This window comes from Camelina sativa, chromosome 7, assembly GCF_030686135.1.
Source record: "Camelina sativa cultivar CO46 ecotype springtype chromosome 7, ASM3068613v1".
NCBI lineage: Eukaryota > Viridiplantae > Streptophyta > Magnoliopsida > Brassicales > Brassicaceae > Camelina > Camelina sativa.
The window spans coordinates 27,140,685-27,159,263 of record NC_141886.1 but is presented as its reverse complement, the minus strand read 5'-3'; the positions used below and the strand labels follow the sequence as shown (position 1 = coordinate 27,159,263).

Here is an 18,579-nt window from a genome sequence, read left to right as displayed (position 1 = left end):
GCTGGATGGAACCTGAACTTTCGACACGATCTATATAGCCATCTCCACTATGACCAACCTCTATTTCCCCCCAAATCAAAAGTTTAACACTTATATCACCCCGAGCCTGAATTGCGTCAGTTTATCAGGTGAACCACAGACCAAACATTATAAATCCGAAATTAAACCAATTATGACCCGATCCCTACATAGTTACGACCTGATTCCTTACCCACAAATTCCCAATTTTCAAATATCACGAACCCTAAAATCGATTTGGAATTGTTCTTCTTCTGTCTTCCTTTTTGGGTTCCCATTACCGAATTCGAACTTCAGAATGAGCAATTTATCAACAAAGTCAACCGGATCATCCAGTTCTCGTGTGAGAGGAAGAGTGTTAGGTGTGCCAAAGAGATGTTGGTGCGGGGAAGCTGTTATTACATTGATCTCGAAATCTGATCCGAATCCTTACCGGAGATACTCCCGTTGTAGTTTTGCTGCAACAAATAAGGTAAAAGTTATGCGTTTATCCACTTGTTTCATGATTTTGGTTGGTTCTAATTATTGGGAAATTGGTAGCTTCAGAACGATGAACACACGTTCAAGTGGGTCGATGAAGCTTTGCTGAGTGAGGTAGATGCATTTATCTCGAGGAATGCTGGACTTGAGCAACAGCTGAAAGAGCTTAGGACAGAGAGGTTGGAGTTTGATACTATGGTTTATCAGAAGATGGAGAAGGAGGTCTTGGAGAAGGTTGAAGATGGTTTAGGTGAACCCAAATCATGGAATAAGAAGATGATGAGTGTTATATTGTTAGTCTGTATGGTCATGATTGGACTAAGCAAAGTAGTTGGTTGAAGATGGTGTATGCTCATGGTTGTAACCTTTTGTGTTAAGACAATTTGTATTTCAAACCTTTTGTGGTAAACATGAAGCTCCATTTGTGTCAAACATGAAGCTATGCATTCATACAAAAGACAAAAGAGATAGGGAGCAAAGAGATTAAATTCAATGTCATAAACGTTAAAATAGATCATACAAAAGAGATAAGAAAGACAAGAGTTGATGTGGTCGAAAATACATTATAGGCAACCACAAATTTCACCATTTGAGACAAAAGAAACTAAGCGACCTAGGGGAAGACAAGAGTTTATGTGGTGGAAAAATACATTATAGGCAACCACAAAATTAGCACTCTAGTTAGAAGTAGCTACTTGATCATTCTTGAGTTAGTGAACCTTGACTTGGTTCAACTTGAGAAGGCTGTCGAGAAGGCTGCAAAAAAAAATTAGAAATTTAGTAAAACCATCAAAGTTAGAAATTTAAACCATCAAAGCAATAATGCATCATACCTTGGCAAATTCAGCCTTATGGAACCTAGAGTTATGGTTAGCTTTCCCACAAATGCCACAATGCATTATTCTTTTCTTCTGTTTTGGTTGCTTCTTAGTAGGTGACTCATTCACACCCTTCTTCCTTTTCTTGTCAGCCTTGGTATGGTTTTCTTCAGGTGGTTATGCATACACTTTATTCTCATTTGTAACATGCCAAAACTTTGCACTTCTTTGTGAAGTTAGGCCTTCTTCATAATTTTTCCTCCATATAGCTGTTCGGAACCACTGGCAGACGTAGGGGTTGGTCATAGTAGGGGTTGGTCATAATTTCTCCTCCTTTAGCGTCTTATGAATGATGAGACCATATGCATGCTCACATGGGATGCCACAAATTTGCCACTTCTGACACGTACAAGTCATCTTCTTTAGACAGACACGGTGAGAGTCTCCACTGATTTTGACTTCAAATGTGCCATTTGTGCTTGTTGATACCTTAGCCGTAGATGCTGCTTTGGGCTCAGCCACAAGAAACTTAACAACATATGGAGTACAGATCCCTGCAAACATTTGTGAAAAACATGAGTAGTATAAACCAAAAAAATTATACATAAGTCGCAAGGAGAATATATGTTTTACCTGTGTGAGAATAAGATAGGGCAGACCTCTTTGCAATTCGCACCATAGCCAGTCGTCTTATTGCCTCTAACATGGCAACAAAAGGCTTCTCTCTTGCCTTGTTGATGGAGCTGTTAAAAGACTCAGTCGGGTTATTGTCGACATCTTCGCAGTAATTACCAACCTTGTGGAATGCTCTACACCAACTCTTTGGATTTGTCCTCATTACATCACTGTAAACGCGAGAATCATAAGCAAATATCCTCTCTAAATGCCGCATATACTCTGTCTCATTGTAAGACCATGCCAAATCCCATAGTAGTGGCTTCAATCGAGATTTATTTCCATGAACCTTTTTCAAGTTCCCGTAGATGTGTTGAACACACATCCGATGCTCTATCTTTGGTAACTCCTCAGAAACAGCCTTGATCAATCCCTGAGATAAAAGCATAAGTCAAGTTAAATAAGAGAAGCCAAAATAAAAGCATAAGTGAAGTTAAATAAAAAGAATAAACTTGTCTTTTGCCTATCGGATATCAGGATGAATCCATCACCATTGTTTAACCCAAATTCTGCTTTCATCAACTTAGCAAACCATAGCCAATTGTCATAGTTCTCAACCTTGACAACTCCCCATGCTATTGGATATATACCATTGTTTGCATCCCTGCCTAAAGCTACCAATAGCTGACCCTTAATCTTATTCTTCAAAAAGCAACCATCAATTCCTATGATCGGCCTACAAGTCGCCATCCATGTTCTTCTAATGTTGTCAAAACAAACATAGAACCTGTTGAACATGTCATTTCCTTCATCGTTCGTAATACACTCGACCTCTACATGTGAATTCGGGTTTGATGCCATAATCTCAGCTGCATAATCTCTTAATCTATGGAACTACTCATCATACTCCCTCTCAATCCACTTTCTAGCTGTCTTCCTAGCAGCTTGACACTGAGGCCTAGTGATACTGATCTTCCAATCTGCCTTTACGATTTCTTCAATCTTCCTTGGCATGAAGTACTCCGGATCATCCCTAATCTTATCAACAAACAACCTAGCTATATGAGGCACTGTTAACATCTCACACTCTCCATTTGGAATACAGCTATGCTTATCAACAAACTTATTGATCCTCCACATCCTATCATTTGTTAGAATCGACGCATAAACCTTCCACTCACACTTAGATCCATCCTCATCATTAACACCAACACATTTATACCCTATTTTCGCTTTATCATACCTGTACTGCTTCAAATTTCTCCCAGTTTTGAGAACATAATCGAGAACCGCCTCCTTGAATGCAACTCCATTGAAAAACGCCTGCTTATAGAACAACTCCCCACTACCACGCCTCATATTCGTATGAGCTCTAACTGGACCGTCTTCATCGTCGTTTTCACTCTCTGGGTACACATCGTGGCGGATTGGAGGTTCGTCGACAAACTCCTCAACAAGCTGTTCAATGTGAAATTGGTCTCTATCTTCACCTTCTTCGTCGTAATCAGGCGTATGGCCGCCGGGATCTCTCTCAATTAACGCCATCAAATCTCTCAACAAAAGGAACTCGAAATCGCACTTTTTAGGGTTCTTCAAGTTTTGGGGATTTTTCGATTTAGGGTTTTTTCGAGACTTTTGGGTTTGATAGAATTGTAAGTTGGGTCAAAACTAAGTTAAATCGATAAAATTCTGGTTAACTCGACAAATTCGGGTCAAATCAGGTTTAATCTGGTCAAATTTGGTTTAGGCTTTTCGTTAGACGGTTAAGCAAATAGTAAACCGTCACAAACCCAGCTCTGGGTGTAACTAGATCTACAACTTTTTATTCAGGGTGATATAAGTGTTAAACTTTTGATTTGGGGGGAAATAGGGGTTGGTCATAGTGGACATGGCTATATAGATCGTGTCGAAAGTTCGGGCTCCATCCAGCAAGATATGATAGTTTTTGAGGGGAAATAGCTCGTTTTCCCATTATTAGAGCAAGTTCAACGGTGATTTTTAACCGATTGTTAAGGAATGCTTATGATTAAAAATAAATCAAAACACATTAATAATGCTAAAATCAATTCTAAGTTAAGCATTTTTAGAATCGTTTAGGATTGTATATGTGTCGTTCTGTCATTGGTTGGAGAAATTAACAAAAAAAAAAAAAAAATCGACCAAAGATTTTTTTTTTCTTTCATTTGTTTCTTTCGACCCGATCCTCCTCCTCTGTGATTTTCCTCTGAAGTCTCAATCCGTGGAATTGTAGTGTAGCTCTTTACTATCTTCTGAATTGAGATTAGAAATTAGAAATTTAGAGTTTACTGATTTGAGAATTGACTAGTAAAATTAGGGTTCTTTCGATTGGATATTTATTTTAGCAAGATTAGTGTTTATGACTGTCGATTGGGTTTTTGTTTTTTTCTGTAAATTTGTTTGATTAAATTAGGTCTTTGTCAATTGGATGTTTGATTTTAGCAAGTTCAGGATGTGAGTTTCATCTCTTCCTCTATTTCTTCTTCGATTACTTTGTTTGAAATTGATTAAGACCCGGACAAATAAGGGCCAAAGAATTTGTGTAGGGGAATAAATAAGAATATGCTTTGGGCATATCTATCTATCTAATGGTTTTTATTTATCTGACTCATCATCTCATCGTTTCCGAGAGAAGAGAGAGAAGTAAAATCCCCTCACTGCAAATCAAAGTCTTGAAGCTTCTTCTTCGAAAGGGTAAACAGTCTTCTTCTTATCATCTATTTGATTTCTCCGTTTTGTAACTTGAGTACTATTGTCTAAATTTCATGTTAGTTTGGAAATCAAAATTTCAGTTGGGGTTTTGTCTAAATTTCATGTTAGTCTCCATCAATGTACCTCTTTTCTTACTGTATGTGACTCTGTTTTTAACAGAATCTACTTTAGTTGATCAAAATATTCAGTCTTGGGAAGAGCTGATTTAGCCTGGTTTAGTGGCGGTGTGTGCATGAGGATAAAGTTTCGATTTTTATTGATTTAAAGCGGTGAATGGTGCACACAAAAGCGGGGCGTTTTTTGAGACTTTCTTAATAACGCAAAAAATTTCACCTATTCAACACAATTAATGTATGTGAGCGTTTTTCAAAAAAAGAAGAAAAAAAGTAGTTTGCAGAATTATTCATTGGACAAAGGCATAGACCGTCCTTCAGATCAAAACAAGTAGTTATCCAGCGGATTTACAAATACCGCACATGATATTATACTTTTTGATTAATATAACTAATATATATATATTTTTTTTTATTTATATAAAAAACAAATTTCTCTTTCTCACTATTATTTCTCATTATATTAAGGTAATATTTTTGACTTATTTTTAATAAGTCTTTTATACAAAAAAATTTAACTCCAATGTTGTTTAAAAAAATATAATTATTAGTGTTAGTTAAACCAATTAAGAACTAAAGATTGATATTATGAATAGATTTGTAATTCAAAGAGCTTGATAATAATTTTTTTATTGTGTTTTACTTTTTTATTGTTGAACTAGTAACTGATTCAATAATAAATATGTATGTTAAAATTTAATTTTAAATAATTTTTAGTATTTTAAATTCAGAAATTAAAATATATATTTATTAATACAAAACAAATGAAAATATATATTTATACTAGTTATTAATAAAATAATATGAAATCCGCACTGCCAATTGTTTTTCACCAATCAAACATTATTTTGTACTGCTTATTTTGGAAAAACCGCACTTGTCCTGCAAATACATTTGTCCTGCACGTACCGCACTAGCAAATTTTTTGACCCGCACTACTAAATCCGCGGTTACCATTGAGAACTTTAATTTCTGGAATTTGATTTCAGTTTTTAGAAAAAGAATAGAGAAATTAGCAGAATCATGGCTGGTTTTGGTTATAAATCACAATCACATTGTCTCCTAGATATTACCATAAATCTTAAGCTGTTTTTTTTTTTTTTGCAGGTGAATGTGTGTTTGATAGAATCAAGAACAAAACCTTTAAAAAATGGCGCATCTACTTTCAGCTTCATGCCCTTCAGTTATCTCACTTAACAGCAACACCAGTAGCAAGAGTTTCATTAAGCCGTTTGGTTTAGGGCAAACCTCCTTCAATCCTCAATGTCTTTCAAGATCTTCTCTCAAAGGACTCCTCTTCCAAGAGAAGAAACCGAGAAGAACAAGTTCCGTTTTCAGAGCTACTGCTGTGCCCCTAAGCCAACAAGCACCACCTGAAACATCAGCCAATGATTCATCGTCTAAACCAAAACGTGTTATGGTCATTGGTGGAGATGGTTACTGCGGTTGGGCTACTGCCCTTCACTTGTCCAAGAAGAATTACGAAGTTTGCATCGTTGACAACCTTGTAAGGCGGCTTTTCGACCACCAGCTTGGACTTGAGTCACTGACTCCTATAGCTGACCGTATCAGTAGATGGAAGGCTTTGACAGGGAAATCAATTGAGCTATACGTTGGGGATATCTGTGATTTCGAATTCTTGGCTGAGTCTTTCAAGTCTTTTGAGCCTGATTCAGTTGTCCATTTCGGGAACAGAGATCTGCGCCTTTTGAGCCTGATTCAGTTGTAAATCACATTGTCTTCTAGATATTGCTATAAATCTTAAGCTGTTTTTTTTTTTTTTTTGCAGGTGAATGTGTGTTTGATAGACCTGTTAATTAGTCTTTCTTTTTTACAGTCAAAATAATTTTTTAAAAAAATTTAAGAACCCAAAATTAGGATCTACCATTGGAGCATACCATTTTACAGTTTTTAACTTTATTATTTCTAATTATTATAATTAAAAGCATACTTAAAATCTTTTTTTTTTTAAACTCCACAATTGAACTTGCTCTTATATTATAGATATATCAAAAAAATCTAAGGCACAGGCTCTGCCCCTTCTCCCCACCAAATCTATGTATAGGGGGAACAAATCAAAATAATAGTATTTGCAAAACAATCAAAATCATAGTATTTGCAAAACAAATCCAACCGAAGGATTATAGGGGGTTTCTTCTCCTTCTTCACTAAGGTTTTCCTTCATCTTTATCGAAGCAACGACTTTGTGTATGATGCTCTTAAGGGTGGGTGCGCTAACAGAACACTTGTTATCCTCAAAGCATGACTTGCCTTGTTCAGCTGCTCTGCAAAGCTGTGGATCCAAAGGAACTCTACCAAGAAACGGCACTCCCATTTCCTGACACATTATCTCTGCACCGCCTGCGCTGCTGTCAAACACTTGGCTGCAAGCCAAAACATCGAGAAGCTCTGGAGCATTCTCTCTTATGCAAGAGATCATGTCTTGAGTCACGTCGATGGAGGAGCCGGTATCAGTTGCCAGCTTCATGAATTTGAAATCTATAGAAAAGGTTTGCTTTAAGAACACAAGATTTATATAAAGTATATCTTCTTTATATTAGCTTAAGAAAACTCTCTCAAAAACTCAAGCTCTCAATCTCTCTTTCTCTCTCAAACCTTATAAGTTGTGTCACATCCCAACACATCCTTATATACCACTTTGCTAATCCTAATCCTAATAGGAATCCTCACATATCTAGACAACTCCTAGACATTTGATCCTTATCTCTTTAATATCCAAACTGTGATAGAACTAAGACTAGTTACCATTTTAAGGTTTCTTCAAGCTTACTCCAACAATCTCCTCCTTAACCTTGAAGCTCTGTCTTGACAAGTCTTGAACTCCCAAAAGATCTCTCATTACTTTGAACTTGTTCTTGTCCAATGCCTTTGTAAGAATGTCTGCTCTCTGCTCATTTCCCGGAATATGTAGAACCTTAATTTGACCACTCTCCACTCGTTCCCTTATGAAGTGATAGCGTCGGTGAATATGCTTACTTTTCCCATGGAAAACTGGGTTCTTAGTAAGAGTTATTGCTGATTGATTATCAATCAGAATAGTCACTTTCTCTTTCGCAGCTCCGGTGATCTCGACCAACAGATCCTGCAACCAAACCGCTTGTTTTGCAGCCTCAGTCCCTGCCATGAATTCTGCTTCGCAAGAAGATAGAGACACCACATCTTGTTTCTGTGAACACCATGTGATAGGACTCTTACCAAGATAAAATATGTATCCTGAAGTACTTCGTCCATCATCAGGATCAATATTATGGCTGCTGTCACAGTAACCAACCAATCTTGGTACCTTCGATCTTCCATAAGACAAACCAAAATGAATAGTTCCCCTTAAGTATCTAAGGCAGTGCTTCATTGCAACACCATGCAAATGCCTTGGACTTTGCATGTATCTACTCAATATCCCCACACAATAGGATAAATCTGGTCTAGTGTGTAGCAAGTAGCGTAGACACCCCACATTCTTCCTATACAGAGTTGCATCAATCTCTTCTTCATCCTCTGCTTTTGACAACTTTAACTCTGTCTCCATCGGAATAAGAACTAAATTACAGTTAGACATCCCTGCTTCCTCAAGGATCTTGTGAGCATACCGGGCCTGACTTAATGTTATCCCACCTTGGTGCTGACAAACCTGCATTCCCAAATAATAGGATAGTTTCCCAAGATTACTCATTTCAAAATTATCAGCCATCTCCTCCTTAAATTTGTTAATCACTGTTAAGCTTGTTCCAGTGACAAACAAATCATCAACATAGACTCCTATGATCAAAAGATCTTTACCAACATCTTTTCGGTACACAGAAGGTTCTTTCGAACATTTCACAAATCGCAACTCCTCCAAGATTTGATTTAGCTTATTATTCCATGCTCTAGGTGCCTGCCTTAAACCATACAAAGCTTTGTTAAGTTTGTAGACTTTTCCTTCTTTTCCTGCTATCTCAAATCCTTCTGGTTGACTAACATAAACTGTTTCCTTGAGATCTCCATCAAGAAAAGCAGTCTTTACATCTAGATGATGAATCTCCCAACCATGTGAAGATGCTAGATCAATTAGAAGTCTTATGGTCTCAATCCTGGCAACTGGTGCAAAGACTTCTTCAAAATCAACACCATACTTTTGCACATATCCTTTTGCTACTAACCTGGCTTTATATTTGTTGATACTTCCATCAGAATTTCTCTTAAGCTTGAACACCCATTTTAAACCAATTGGTTTTGCTCCAATGGGTAAATCAACAAGATCCCAAGTTCTAAGCTTCTCTATTGATCCTATTTCATCCTCACAAGCATTTATCCACTCCTTGGACTCGCTAGCTTGTGCAAAACTTGCAGGCTCACTGTTGATACACAAAAGCAGGTATTCGCCTTCTTCTTCTGCAAGCAAGACATAGTCTTCAAGATGTTTTGGTGTAGTTCTCACCCGTTCTGATCTTCTTAACTCCGGCTCTGTGGAAACTGCAGGTTGACCTGCAGTCGCAGGTTGGTTTGTACTTGTGACTGCAGGTTGTTGTGTCTCAACCTTAACCGTTTGCTCTTGTGAATCCAAGACATCACCCGATCCTATCTCTTTCTGACTCTCTGCATCTTCAGGAATCTGTTCATTCTCAGTAGTCTCATCACCTTCTTGAAGACCGTGGTTTCCAAAAATGCCATAGTTAATCTTAAAACTTTTATCACTTTCTTCTGCAGAGAAATCTTGAGACCAATGTCATCCTTTTGTTTCATCAAACACAACATCACGACTGACAACAATTTTCTTTGTCTGTGGATCAAGCAAACGGTACGCCTTAGACCCTGGTTTTGTTCCCAAGTGAACAAGAATACGAGTTCTATCATCAAGTTTTCTTAGACTCGGTTTTTCTACCTTTGCGTAACCAATGCAGCCAAATATCCTAATATGCTGAACTATAGGTTTTTGATCTCGAAAACATTCATATGGGGTCTTCTCCTTCAAAGCTCGAGTTGTTATTCTGTTGATAAGATATGTCAAATGCCTAATAGCTTCTCCCCAAAGATAATTTGGCATATGCATATGTTTTAAAATGCTTCTAGCCATTCCCATCAAAGTCCTATTTCTCCTTTCAACAACACCATTCTGTTGTGGTGTGTATGGTGCTGTCAGTTGCCTTTTTATGCCAGAAGCTTCACAAAAGGAATTAAACTCTTGAGATACAAACTCTCCTCCTCTATCTGTTCTGACAACCTGTATGGTTTCCCCAGCTTCTTTCTCCACAACAGCTTTGAATTTTTGAAATTTCTCAAATGCTTCTCCTTTCTCCTTTAGTAACACAATCCACATATATCTAGAGAAGTCATCAATGATCACAAAGACATACCTATTTCCTGCTGCTGTGCTTGGTGTTATTGGTCCACAAAGGTCTCCATGTAACAGCTCTAACTTCTTTGTGGCTCGAAAGACAGTTTCTTGTGGAAACTCATGCCTAGTTTGCTTTCCAAGCAAACATGAACTACAAATCTCTTTTTTTACTGACAATTTTGGTGCTCCAAGAACTAATTCTTTTCCTAACATTGTTCCTGGGGTTGTATAGTTCACATGTCCCATCCTCACATGCCATTTACCTGATTCACTTATCTCTGTAAGATAAAGGCAAGCATTATCTCGCAATCCCATTTGAACCTTGTAAAACCTGTTCCTAGACTTCTCTGTTTTGACAAAAAGTCTTCCTTCTTGGTCTCTTATTGTCAAATATTTCCCTCTTAATCGTATGTCACAACCGGACTCTGTAGCTTGTCCAAGACTGATGATGTTGCTTTTTAAATCTGGGATGAAGTAAACACCAGTCATCTCCCTTTGCTTCCCATTCTGATCTATGAAAACAATTGTCCCTTTTCCCTTTATGTCGACTCGAGAATCATCACCAAAACGAACCTTCCCTGTAACAGACAGATCAAGCTTCTCAAAATATCTTCTATCTCCGGTCATGTGATTGCTGGCACCATTATCAAGGTACCAAGTGCTATCCCCATCTTTACTAGTCTCGAACTTACTAGGTACAACTCGTTTTTCATTTAAGTAGACTACTTCATGCATTAGAAGCTCGTCTGCATCCTCCGTGTCTTTGTTGTCCGTTTCTTGTGTCTCTTGCAGCTTAAGTAGTCGATCTGGACAATTAAAAGCCATATGACCAGTTTGATCGCATCTAAAACAAACAACTTGTGACATATCTCTTCCTCCAAAACGTCCTCTTCCTCGTCCTCTGTTTCCAAACCTACCTCCACGACCTCTTCCTCTGTAACCTCCAAAATCTCCACTGTAGTCCTTGTACTGCTGGTTTTGATTTGTTTGTTGATTTGTGTTTGCATACATCAACTTGCTCTGTTCCTCCTGAGATTCTTCCTCGACATTGATGCGTTCTTCATAGGTTTTTAGACGACCAACAACATCCTCAAAACTCATTGTATTTAAATCCAAAACTTGTTCTAAAGAAGCAACTATATGGATGAATTTTCTGTTACGAAATTTCTTAACAATCTTTGGTTCTTCTATGGTTTTTCCTAGCGCAGCTGACTTCGATCCAATTGCAGCAAGTTTTCCAACAAAGTCATCAATTCTCTCAGATTCCTGCATCTTCAAGCGATCAAACTCAGCCATTAAAGTTTGCAGTCTTGCTTCTCTAACACGTTCTGATCCAACGTTTCTAGTTCGGATTGCTTCCCAAATTTTCTTTGCCGTACCATGATCTCCAACTTGCAAAGTTAAATTCTCCGGTATTGATTGAAATAGCAAAGCCATGGCTATGTTGTTCTGATCCTCGTTGACTTGTTCGGTTGCTGCTTCTATGGCATCCCAGACTTTATGAACCTTGAGTGCAAGTTTCATCTTCATCGCCCATACAGTATAGTTGTTTGCATTAAGCATAGGACAGACAATAGAAGAAGAGCTTCCTCCTTCCTTGAGTGGTGGTGGTGGTAGTGCGAGTTCGGACATGATTCCTTTGATGATCGAGCAAAGCTCTGATACCAAATATAGAAAAGGTTTGCTTTAAGAACACAAGATTTATATAAAGTATATCTCCTTTATATTAGCTTAAGAAAACTCTCTCAAAAACTCAAGCTCTCAATCTCTTTTTCTCTCTCAAACCTTATAAGTTGTGTCACATCCCAACACATCCTTATATACCATTTTGTTAATCCTAATCCTAATAGGAATCCTCACATATCTAGACAACTCCTAGACATTTGATCCTTATCTCTTTAATATCCAAACTGTGATAGAACTAGGACTAGTTACCATTTTAAGCTTTCTTCAAGCTTACTCCAACAAAATCCGTCAACCGTTGAGATAAACCACTCATGTTCTCTACCACTCAACGCGGGTCAACTTTTGCAAGAAAGTTGACTCCTTTTCTGACATCAATCATGGAGACTTCCTGAGGGGTGGTGACAATGATAGCACCGTGGATCCCCGTGTGTACAAGGCTCTGGATGGTGGTGATGTTTTCGTCAGAGGTTCCTGGTGGGGTAACAACGACAAGGAAATCGAGCTCTCCCCAGTAAACGTCTTTTAAAAACTGTTTGATGAGACCGTTCTTGCGTGGACCTCTCCAGATGGTAGGCTCATCAGATTCTTCGAGGGAGACAATGAGACCTATGGACATGGCAGCGAGGTTTTCATCGACATAAGCAGGAGACCATCCAAAGTTGCTCTGGTGAATGTCATGCGCTTCAAGGCCTAACATTTTAGGGATGCTTGGCCCGCATATATCTGTATCCATGAGGCCTACTTGATAGTCCATGCCTGCCAGGGCATACGAAAGATGAGCTGAGAAAGTGCTCTTACCAACCCCACCTTTGCAAGAGCATACCAGAATCTTATGCTTCAGTTGCCATTCTTTCAGCTATAGCAGCCAAATCTGAGAATTAAGAAAACAAACAAAACGTAACACAGACGTTAACATATATTAATGTGTTACAATTAATAGTCACAAGGGTGCATGCATGTGGGTTGTTTTACCTGGGTCAGGTCCCTTAGGAGCAGTGGCACATACTTGCTGATTAGGGCAACCTGCGCAAGAATCTGAAAATCCAGCTGTTTCCGATTGGGGACCTGGACAATCTATGACTCCGATTGGTAACAACGTTTAAATGAGGCGGTTAAAAAATTTTCAGCGGTTATAGGGAAGGCAGTGAAAAAAAGGCGGTTAGAAAAGATGAATAAAGAAAAATGGTTAAAATTAAAATGAGTGGTTAAGTAATAGTTTTGATTGGTAACAAGCGGCTGAATAGTAAACAAGTTATTATAAAAAATAATATAAAAATAAATTAAAATAAGAAAAGATTTCCAAAAAAAAATATTTCTATTTTTATAAATTCCTTTAGAAAATAATAAATATAAATATTATTTTTTAAAATTTAAATAATTTTTAAAAAAATCCAACTGCCTCGTTTGCAAACGAACCGCCTTGGAGCGGTTGACAACGGCTCGTTTTCCCTCTTCCAACCACTTTCTTCAACCATCTTCTACAACCACCTACTCCAATCACTTCTTCCAATCGCTATGTTGATTGGTAACCTTCAAGGTGGTTGAAGGTTCCCAATCAAACCCTATATATTATATTCACCAGCAGCAAAACAATCAGTTAGGTTAATTACGGCCACAAAACAATCTATAATATAATTAATGACGAAACTGAAACACATGGATTGATTTTGCTTACCCTCGTTGGTGTTCTCCATGTCGACTTGTGATAGGCTCATAACGGATCCCTAAGAGAATTAACAGCGATGGGGTTTTAAACTTTAGAAAGACCAACGAACGACGAACGACGAACGACGAACGAGTGGGTGGGTTTAGGAGGAGGTCGACGACAATGAGATATTTATAGCATTGGGTGGTGGGTTACGTGTGCCGACTATCAACCCAAATTTAGGCCCATTAAAAGGCCCAAACAAACAATGGGAAGAATCAGATTTTTAAAAACAGTTTAATATCCTCCTTCGATTTCAGATTTATTTACGGTTTCTGACATAACATATGACGAACACGGCGGCGGCGACATCGGAGGCGAAGATGGCGACGGAGACGCCGAAGATAGTGTGGAACGAAGGGAAACGGAGATTCGAGACGGAGGATCACGAAGCTTACATAGAGTACAAGATGAGAAACAACGGTAAAGTGATGGATCTGGTCCATACCTACGTTCCTTCCTCCAAACGAGGATTAGGTTTAGCTTCTCATCTCTGCGTCGCTGCTTTCGAACACGCCTCCTCTCACTCCATCTCCGTCGTCCCTTCCTGCTCCTACGTTTCGGTACGTTAATTTTAGAAATCTATTTCGAAAATTCTTGAGTTTGAAGTTGAACTCGTGAGTTTTGTGTGTGTGTGTGTGTGTGTGATTGGATTTTGCAGGATACGTTCCTTCCTCGAAACCAGTCATGGAAGCCTCTAGTTCACTCAGAGGATCTCAAGTCTAGCATCTGAAGTGAAACTACTCTCCCTTCTCTTTGTGTCCTCTCTGTAATAAAATTAAGTAATGTCTCTAACTAAAATGTCCCCAATAATAATAATCGTTGATTGTGTATCTTTGAAACATCTTTGTAATCAAAATCAGAGCGACATAAATCTTTATGAATCATAAAAGCTTTCACTTATCGAAATTGGAGTTTACTATTATTTGGTGTATTAAAAAATCAAGATTACAGCAAAGATTTTGATTATTCGATTGCCAGATATATAAGATTAGAACATAAAAAAAAACTAAATTAAGATACTATTTCTTGTCTCCCTTACTTTAAAAACGTTGTAGAATTGTTGTGGGAAGAGGAATAAAAGAAGAAAGCGTAAGACGCAATGTTTCAGTTACAAACTCAAAAAAAACTCAAAACATACTTTCATACTTATGTCACCATTATTATTGCACTCGGTTAATACAAAACAATCACCAGTCTTAGAAAAAGATAACACAGCCTTAATATTACATGCACCAGACCAATCATTGTTTTATTTTCGTAAATGCTAAAACCTTATTTGTGGAATTCGATAACAGAATAAGAATAAGCAAGACCACGTATGATTTCACATCGAACAAAACCTGAGGCAAATGCTAAACTCTCGAACTGCGAAAGAGATCTCTCTTTACCACCCGAGCATTGTGTTAACATCAACAAGTCCATCCCCAACACAGTGTTACAGGAAAAATCATTACGCTTTGGTTCCACTGGTGTAATCATCTCTACGATGATCACTATCCCTTTTTCTGGTAGACTTTTCCAACAATTTTTCAGAATCTTTATACAATGCTCGTCCGGCCAATCATGTAGTATCCACTGTCAATCATTGTAACCATTTTACTTGGAAAATAATGGAGATATACAAATTAATTTATCTGTTCAAATGTATATATTTGTGACCTTACTTTCATAAAGATGGCATCTCCCTTTGGAACTTCTATAAACATGTCTCCCGAGACATGTTCGACACCTACAATAATTAGTATAATCAAACAAGACAAAAAGGTAGTTTAGGAGGAGTATTAGTTAATAAAATAAAACTAGCACACACCAAAGACCAAACATACTAAAGTAGTTTTGTACCTGGATAAAAAGGAGCATGAGATAAAACCTGAGCTAAGTCGAAATTAACACCCTTGATATGAGGATACTTCGAAGTGATGATACCAAATATGGTGCCAACTCCTCCTCCTACATCCACTAAAGTGTTAACATGTTTAAATCCTCTGTAAAACTCTAGAACTTTGTTCATGACCATAGTGGACGATTCCGCCATTGCCCGGCTAAACAGCTCAGCGAATTGCCCATCCGAATTAATGTATTCGAATATTTTCATGCCGTGGGCAGAGCTGAATGCATCTTTTCCTTCTAGTATCACATCCTTGAGATTTGTCCTATGATATGTTTTTTATATATATAAAAAATCTTTAAGTACTTTGTCAATTGCTACGATAAGTTCATGTATTAGTGTACGTAAATTGGTTTGATTAGTTGGTTTTTATAACTGGTTTAATGCTATTAAAGATCAACTACTCATTTAAATTTAATTTTCGAATAGTAGAAGAAGCACTTACCAAGTCTTCAAAATGACTTGGCTATGGAGCAAAAAGAACAAAGACGAGAAAGAACCAGAGCCGTCACTATCTTTCAAGAAAAACTTGCAAATCGGTTCGGCTGCATATACCCTCTCGATCTTTCCGGTTTGACCATTTTCTTTCCTTTCAACCATACCGCACTTCAAAATGGAGTGGCTGGCGAGTAACCGCAGCATCCGGTCCAGCAACATGGGCGCCTCCGGGTTAGTGGGTTTGATTGGGAGACTAACTGCTATCTCAGACGGTGAGAGCCATGTGCCTTTTCTTGCAGCAGCGATCGTGTCGATGACGCCAAGCTCCAAGGCGGCTTTAAGAACCATGGGGAAAGCCACAGTATTCACGATAGTCTCTGCTTGCAAGCTCACCATTTTCTCGTTCACTTCTTGTTCTTCTTTGGCTAGAACCCGTTTTGGGCAAGTGGTCAAGTGTTCTTGAAGATGGTTTGTCATAACTGTTGATTGATGAAGAAGATAAGATAGAGTTTGGTTGGAAAGTGTGGTTTTAACACTCACACTTGGTGCCATTTTTATAAGTAGAAATCTCAAGCCAAGTTGATCCACTTTTGTTTTGGTAACCAACCAGTGGCCGCCCATGATTATATATGTTCTATAATTTTTATATTATACATACGGGGGATGGGACGAAAGGATAAGGGTTCATGTAGGCATGTACGTAGTTGACTCGCCATTTATTATTGTTAGTTGTTATTGTTGATAAATAGCTAGATAGATAAACAAAGGTTTGAGTTACAAAGGTTTGAGTTACACTTGATACTTGGTGCCATGCAGTAAGACGCGTGTAGTCTAATGAAGACGCATCGACCCTCTTATTCTTTCACCCAAAAAAAAAAGAAGCTAAAATAGTCAGTATAATGGAACCGGAGTTTATTCATTGTCTAGTACGTACGTATATCGGTTTGTATTGCAGCTTGTCATAATATATGTTTAAACATATATTAGAGTATGGTGACGTTATATGGTTTACCCGCTAGTGGGATCAAAACAGTATATAATTATTGTATGACATGATCGATCATTAAAAATAAATATCTCAGGTGATTTAAGAGGATCCGGTGGTCCACCAAAACCACGTGAATCATGCATGATTCAGGATACACTTTTTTACTCCATTCGGGAAATCATTTTACGGAACCACCAACTACTACAACTAGTGATTGATGTTTTCTAAATTTTAACCAAAAAGAAAAAAAAAAAAAAAGAAAAAAAAGAGAGAAAAAAATTGATTGATCGTACTTTGGAGTATAAATATTCATCGATAGTTCTGTATATCGGACAGCATTGTTATATGGTATATATGGAACCAAGACCATTATCATGCTAAACGAGAAGAAAATGTACGTGAGAGAGAAAGAGATGAAAAATAAAAACAAAATTTTCCGGCTGGCCGTAAGAAAACTACGAGTACTGTAACCGGAATTAGGTTATGGATTGAAAACTGTTGGTGCGGGATTTAGCACCCCCAACATACCGATTTGAATCAGAAAGAGATTTTGATTACTAAACAGGGAATTCGGTTTAGAACCCAATTGAATGTTTACTTGAGGCCTATTCGGAAGAAGGAAGCCCAGCCCCGAAGATGGAGAGCAGACTTCCTAATTCGCCCGGTGGCCGATTTGAAGAGAAAAAGCAACTTTCCTCATTTTAGTCCAAATTATAAGAAAAGCTAATATATTCACTGATCTAGAGGAAAGTATAAATAAGAGGAGACTCCCTCATTGTAAATCATCCAAGGTTAAATACAATAACTTAGATTTTTCATTGTTCTTAGCAAAACCCTAATTTGAGTTCTAAGAAATTTAAACTTTTTTCCGATTTCAAGTTCAGATCGAATTTCTTGAAAGATTACTTCCTTGAATTTGTTTCCCCATCAAACAAATTCATTGTGGAAATCTAGTTTCTAAAAAAAACGTTGTAATCTTTCAGTTATTGGAAATTTGAAATAATCTTCCAATTAACACCAATACCTTGCATACATATGCTCTCGGCCGCGTTTAATAAATCTCTTTGCAACGTACCCTTTAAAAATACGGTATATTAAAAAACTTGATAAAAATCGTGTAGGTATTAACAGGAGCGCCCCCACGTGAATCAGGGGGCAATCACTTTATGGAACCACCAGAACTTATTATATTGTTCCTTTTACTATATGCCATTTGGATTGGTGTGTCAAAATATTTTGGTCTTTTATTTTTGGTTAAATATTGAATTTTTGATCATTTATCTTTGTCATGTCATATGATTTCCGCTTTAAAGTAGCAGCTGAAGATATGATAATACTTTCTTTAATTAATACATCGTATCAGCGCAGCGGCCACACAAAATCTCGAGGTTAGTTGTATATACATAAAGTTGGAAAGGGAGAAACACTCAAACACATTATTAATAAACACTAGGATCGTGCCCGCGCTACACCGCAAGAATGTTTTTCTACTGTTTTATTTCAATTATTTTGAGAATAATTTTTGTATAGTATTGACTCTCACCACATATTTTAACTATATCTCCTTGTTGTAGCTTTTCCACGGCGTTCATACTCTTACCTCGCATTATTTTTCTATTGCCAGAGGTAATTCCAATCTGTGAAGCCGTGTGGTTTATTGTATCTCTTACCAGATTCAAAGTGCGTCTTCGAAAAAATACAAAGCAACATCGTCATTTTAGTTGATTACTTTGTTATCTTTAATGAACATCCAATATTCCAA

General features: G+C 37.6%; 3 protein-coding genes and 3 pseudogenes across 4 annotated transcripts; 3 read left to right on the top strand and 3 right to left on the bottom strand.

Annotated features, from left to right (window-relative positions):
* The first annotated feature begins 316 nt into the window (after positions 1 to 316).
* LOC104704940 (uncharacterized protein At4g04775-like) lies at positions 317 to 837 on the top strand. Its single transcript, XM_010420941.1, has 2 exons — positions 317 to 490; positions 559 to 837. The coding sequence occupies exons 1-2, from the start codon at positions 317 to 319 to the stop codon at positions 835 to 837; spliced, it is 453 nt and encodes a 150-aa protein (XP_010419243.1).
* Positions 838 to 1,197: 360 nt separating this feature from the next.
* LOC147941755 (uncharacterized) lies at positions 1,198 to 3,476 on the bottom strand (annotated as a pseudogene).
* Positions 3,477 to 4,532: 1,056 nt separating this feature from the next.
* Positions 4,533 to 6,648, top strand: LOC104704938 (UDP-sulfoquinovose synthase, chloroplastic pseudogene; annotated as a pseudogene). The gene is made up of 2 exons (XR_015562901.1): positions 4,533 to 4,643; positions 5,882 to 6,648. The product of XR_015562901.1 is annotated as a UDP-sulfoquinovose synthase, chloroplastic pseudogene (transcript).
* Positions 6,649 to 6,881: 233 nt separating this feature from the next.
* Positions 6,882 to 13,510, bottom strand: LOC104704937 (cytosolic Fe-S cluster assembly factor NBP35-like; annotated as a pseudogene).
* On the top strand, positions 13,451 to 14,409 carry LOC104702537 (acetyltransferase At1g77540). The gene is made up of 2 exons (XM_010418399.3): positions 13,451 to 14,063; positions 14,162 to 14,409. Exons 1-2 carry the CDS (start codon positions 13,788 to 13,790, stop codon positions 14,231 to 14,233), a joined length of 348 nt encoding a protein of 115 aa, XP_010416701.1. The 5' UTR covers positions 13,451 to 13,787; the 3' UTR covers positions 14,234 to 14,409.
* A 218-nt stretch (positions 14,410 to 14,627) lies between these two features.
* On the bottom strand, positions 14,628 to 16,444 carry LOC104702536 (indole glucosinolate O-methyltransferase 4). Its single transcript, XM_010418395.3, has 4 exons — positions 15,837 to 16,444; positions 15,346 to 15,656; positions 15,168 to 15,232; positions 14,628 to 15,078 (listed from the first exon to the last, which is right to left on the bottom strand). Exons 1-4 carry the CDS (start codon positions 16,379 to 16,381, stop codon positions 14,776 to 14,778), a joined length of 1,224 nt encoding a protein of 407 aa, XP_010416697.1. The 5' UTR covers positions 16,382 to 16,444; the 3' UTR covers positions 14,628 to 14,775.
* Between the last annotated feature and the right edge of the window lie 2,135 nt (positions 16,445 to 18,579).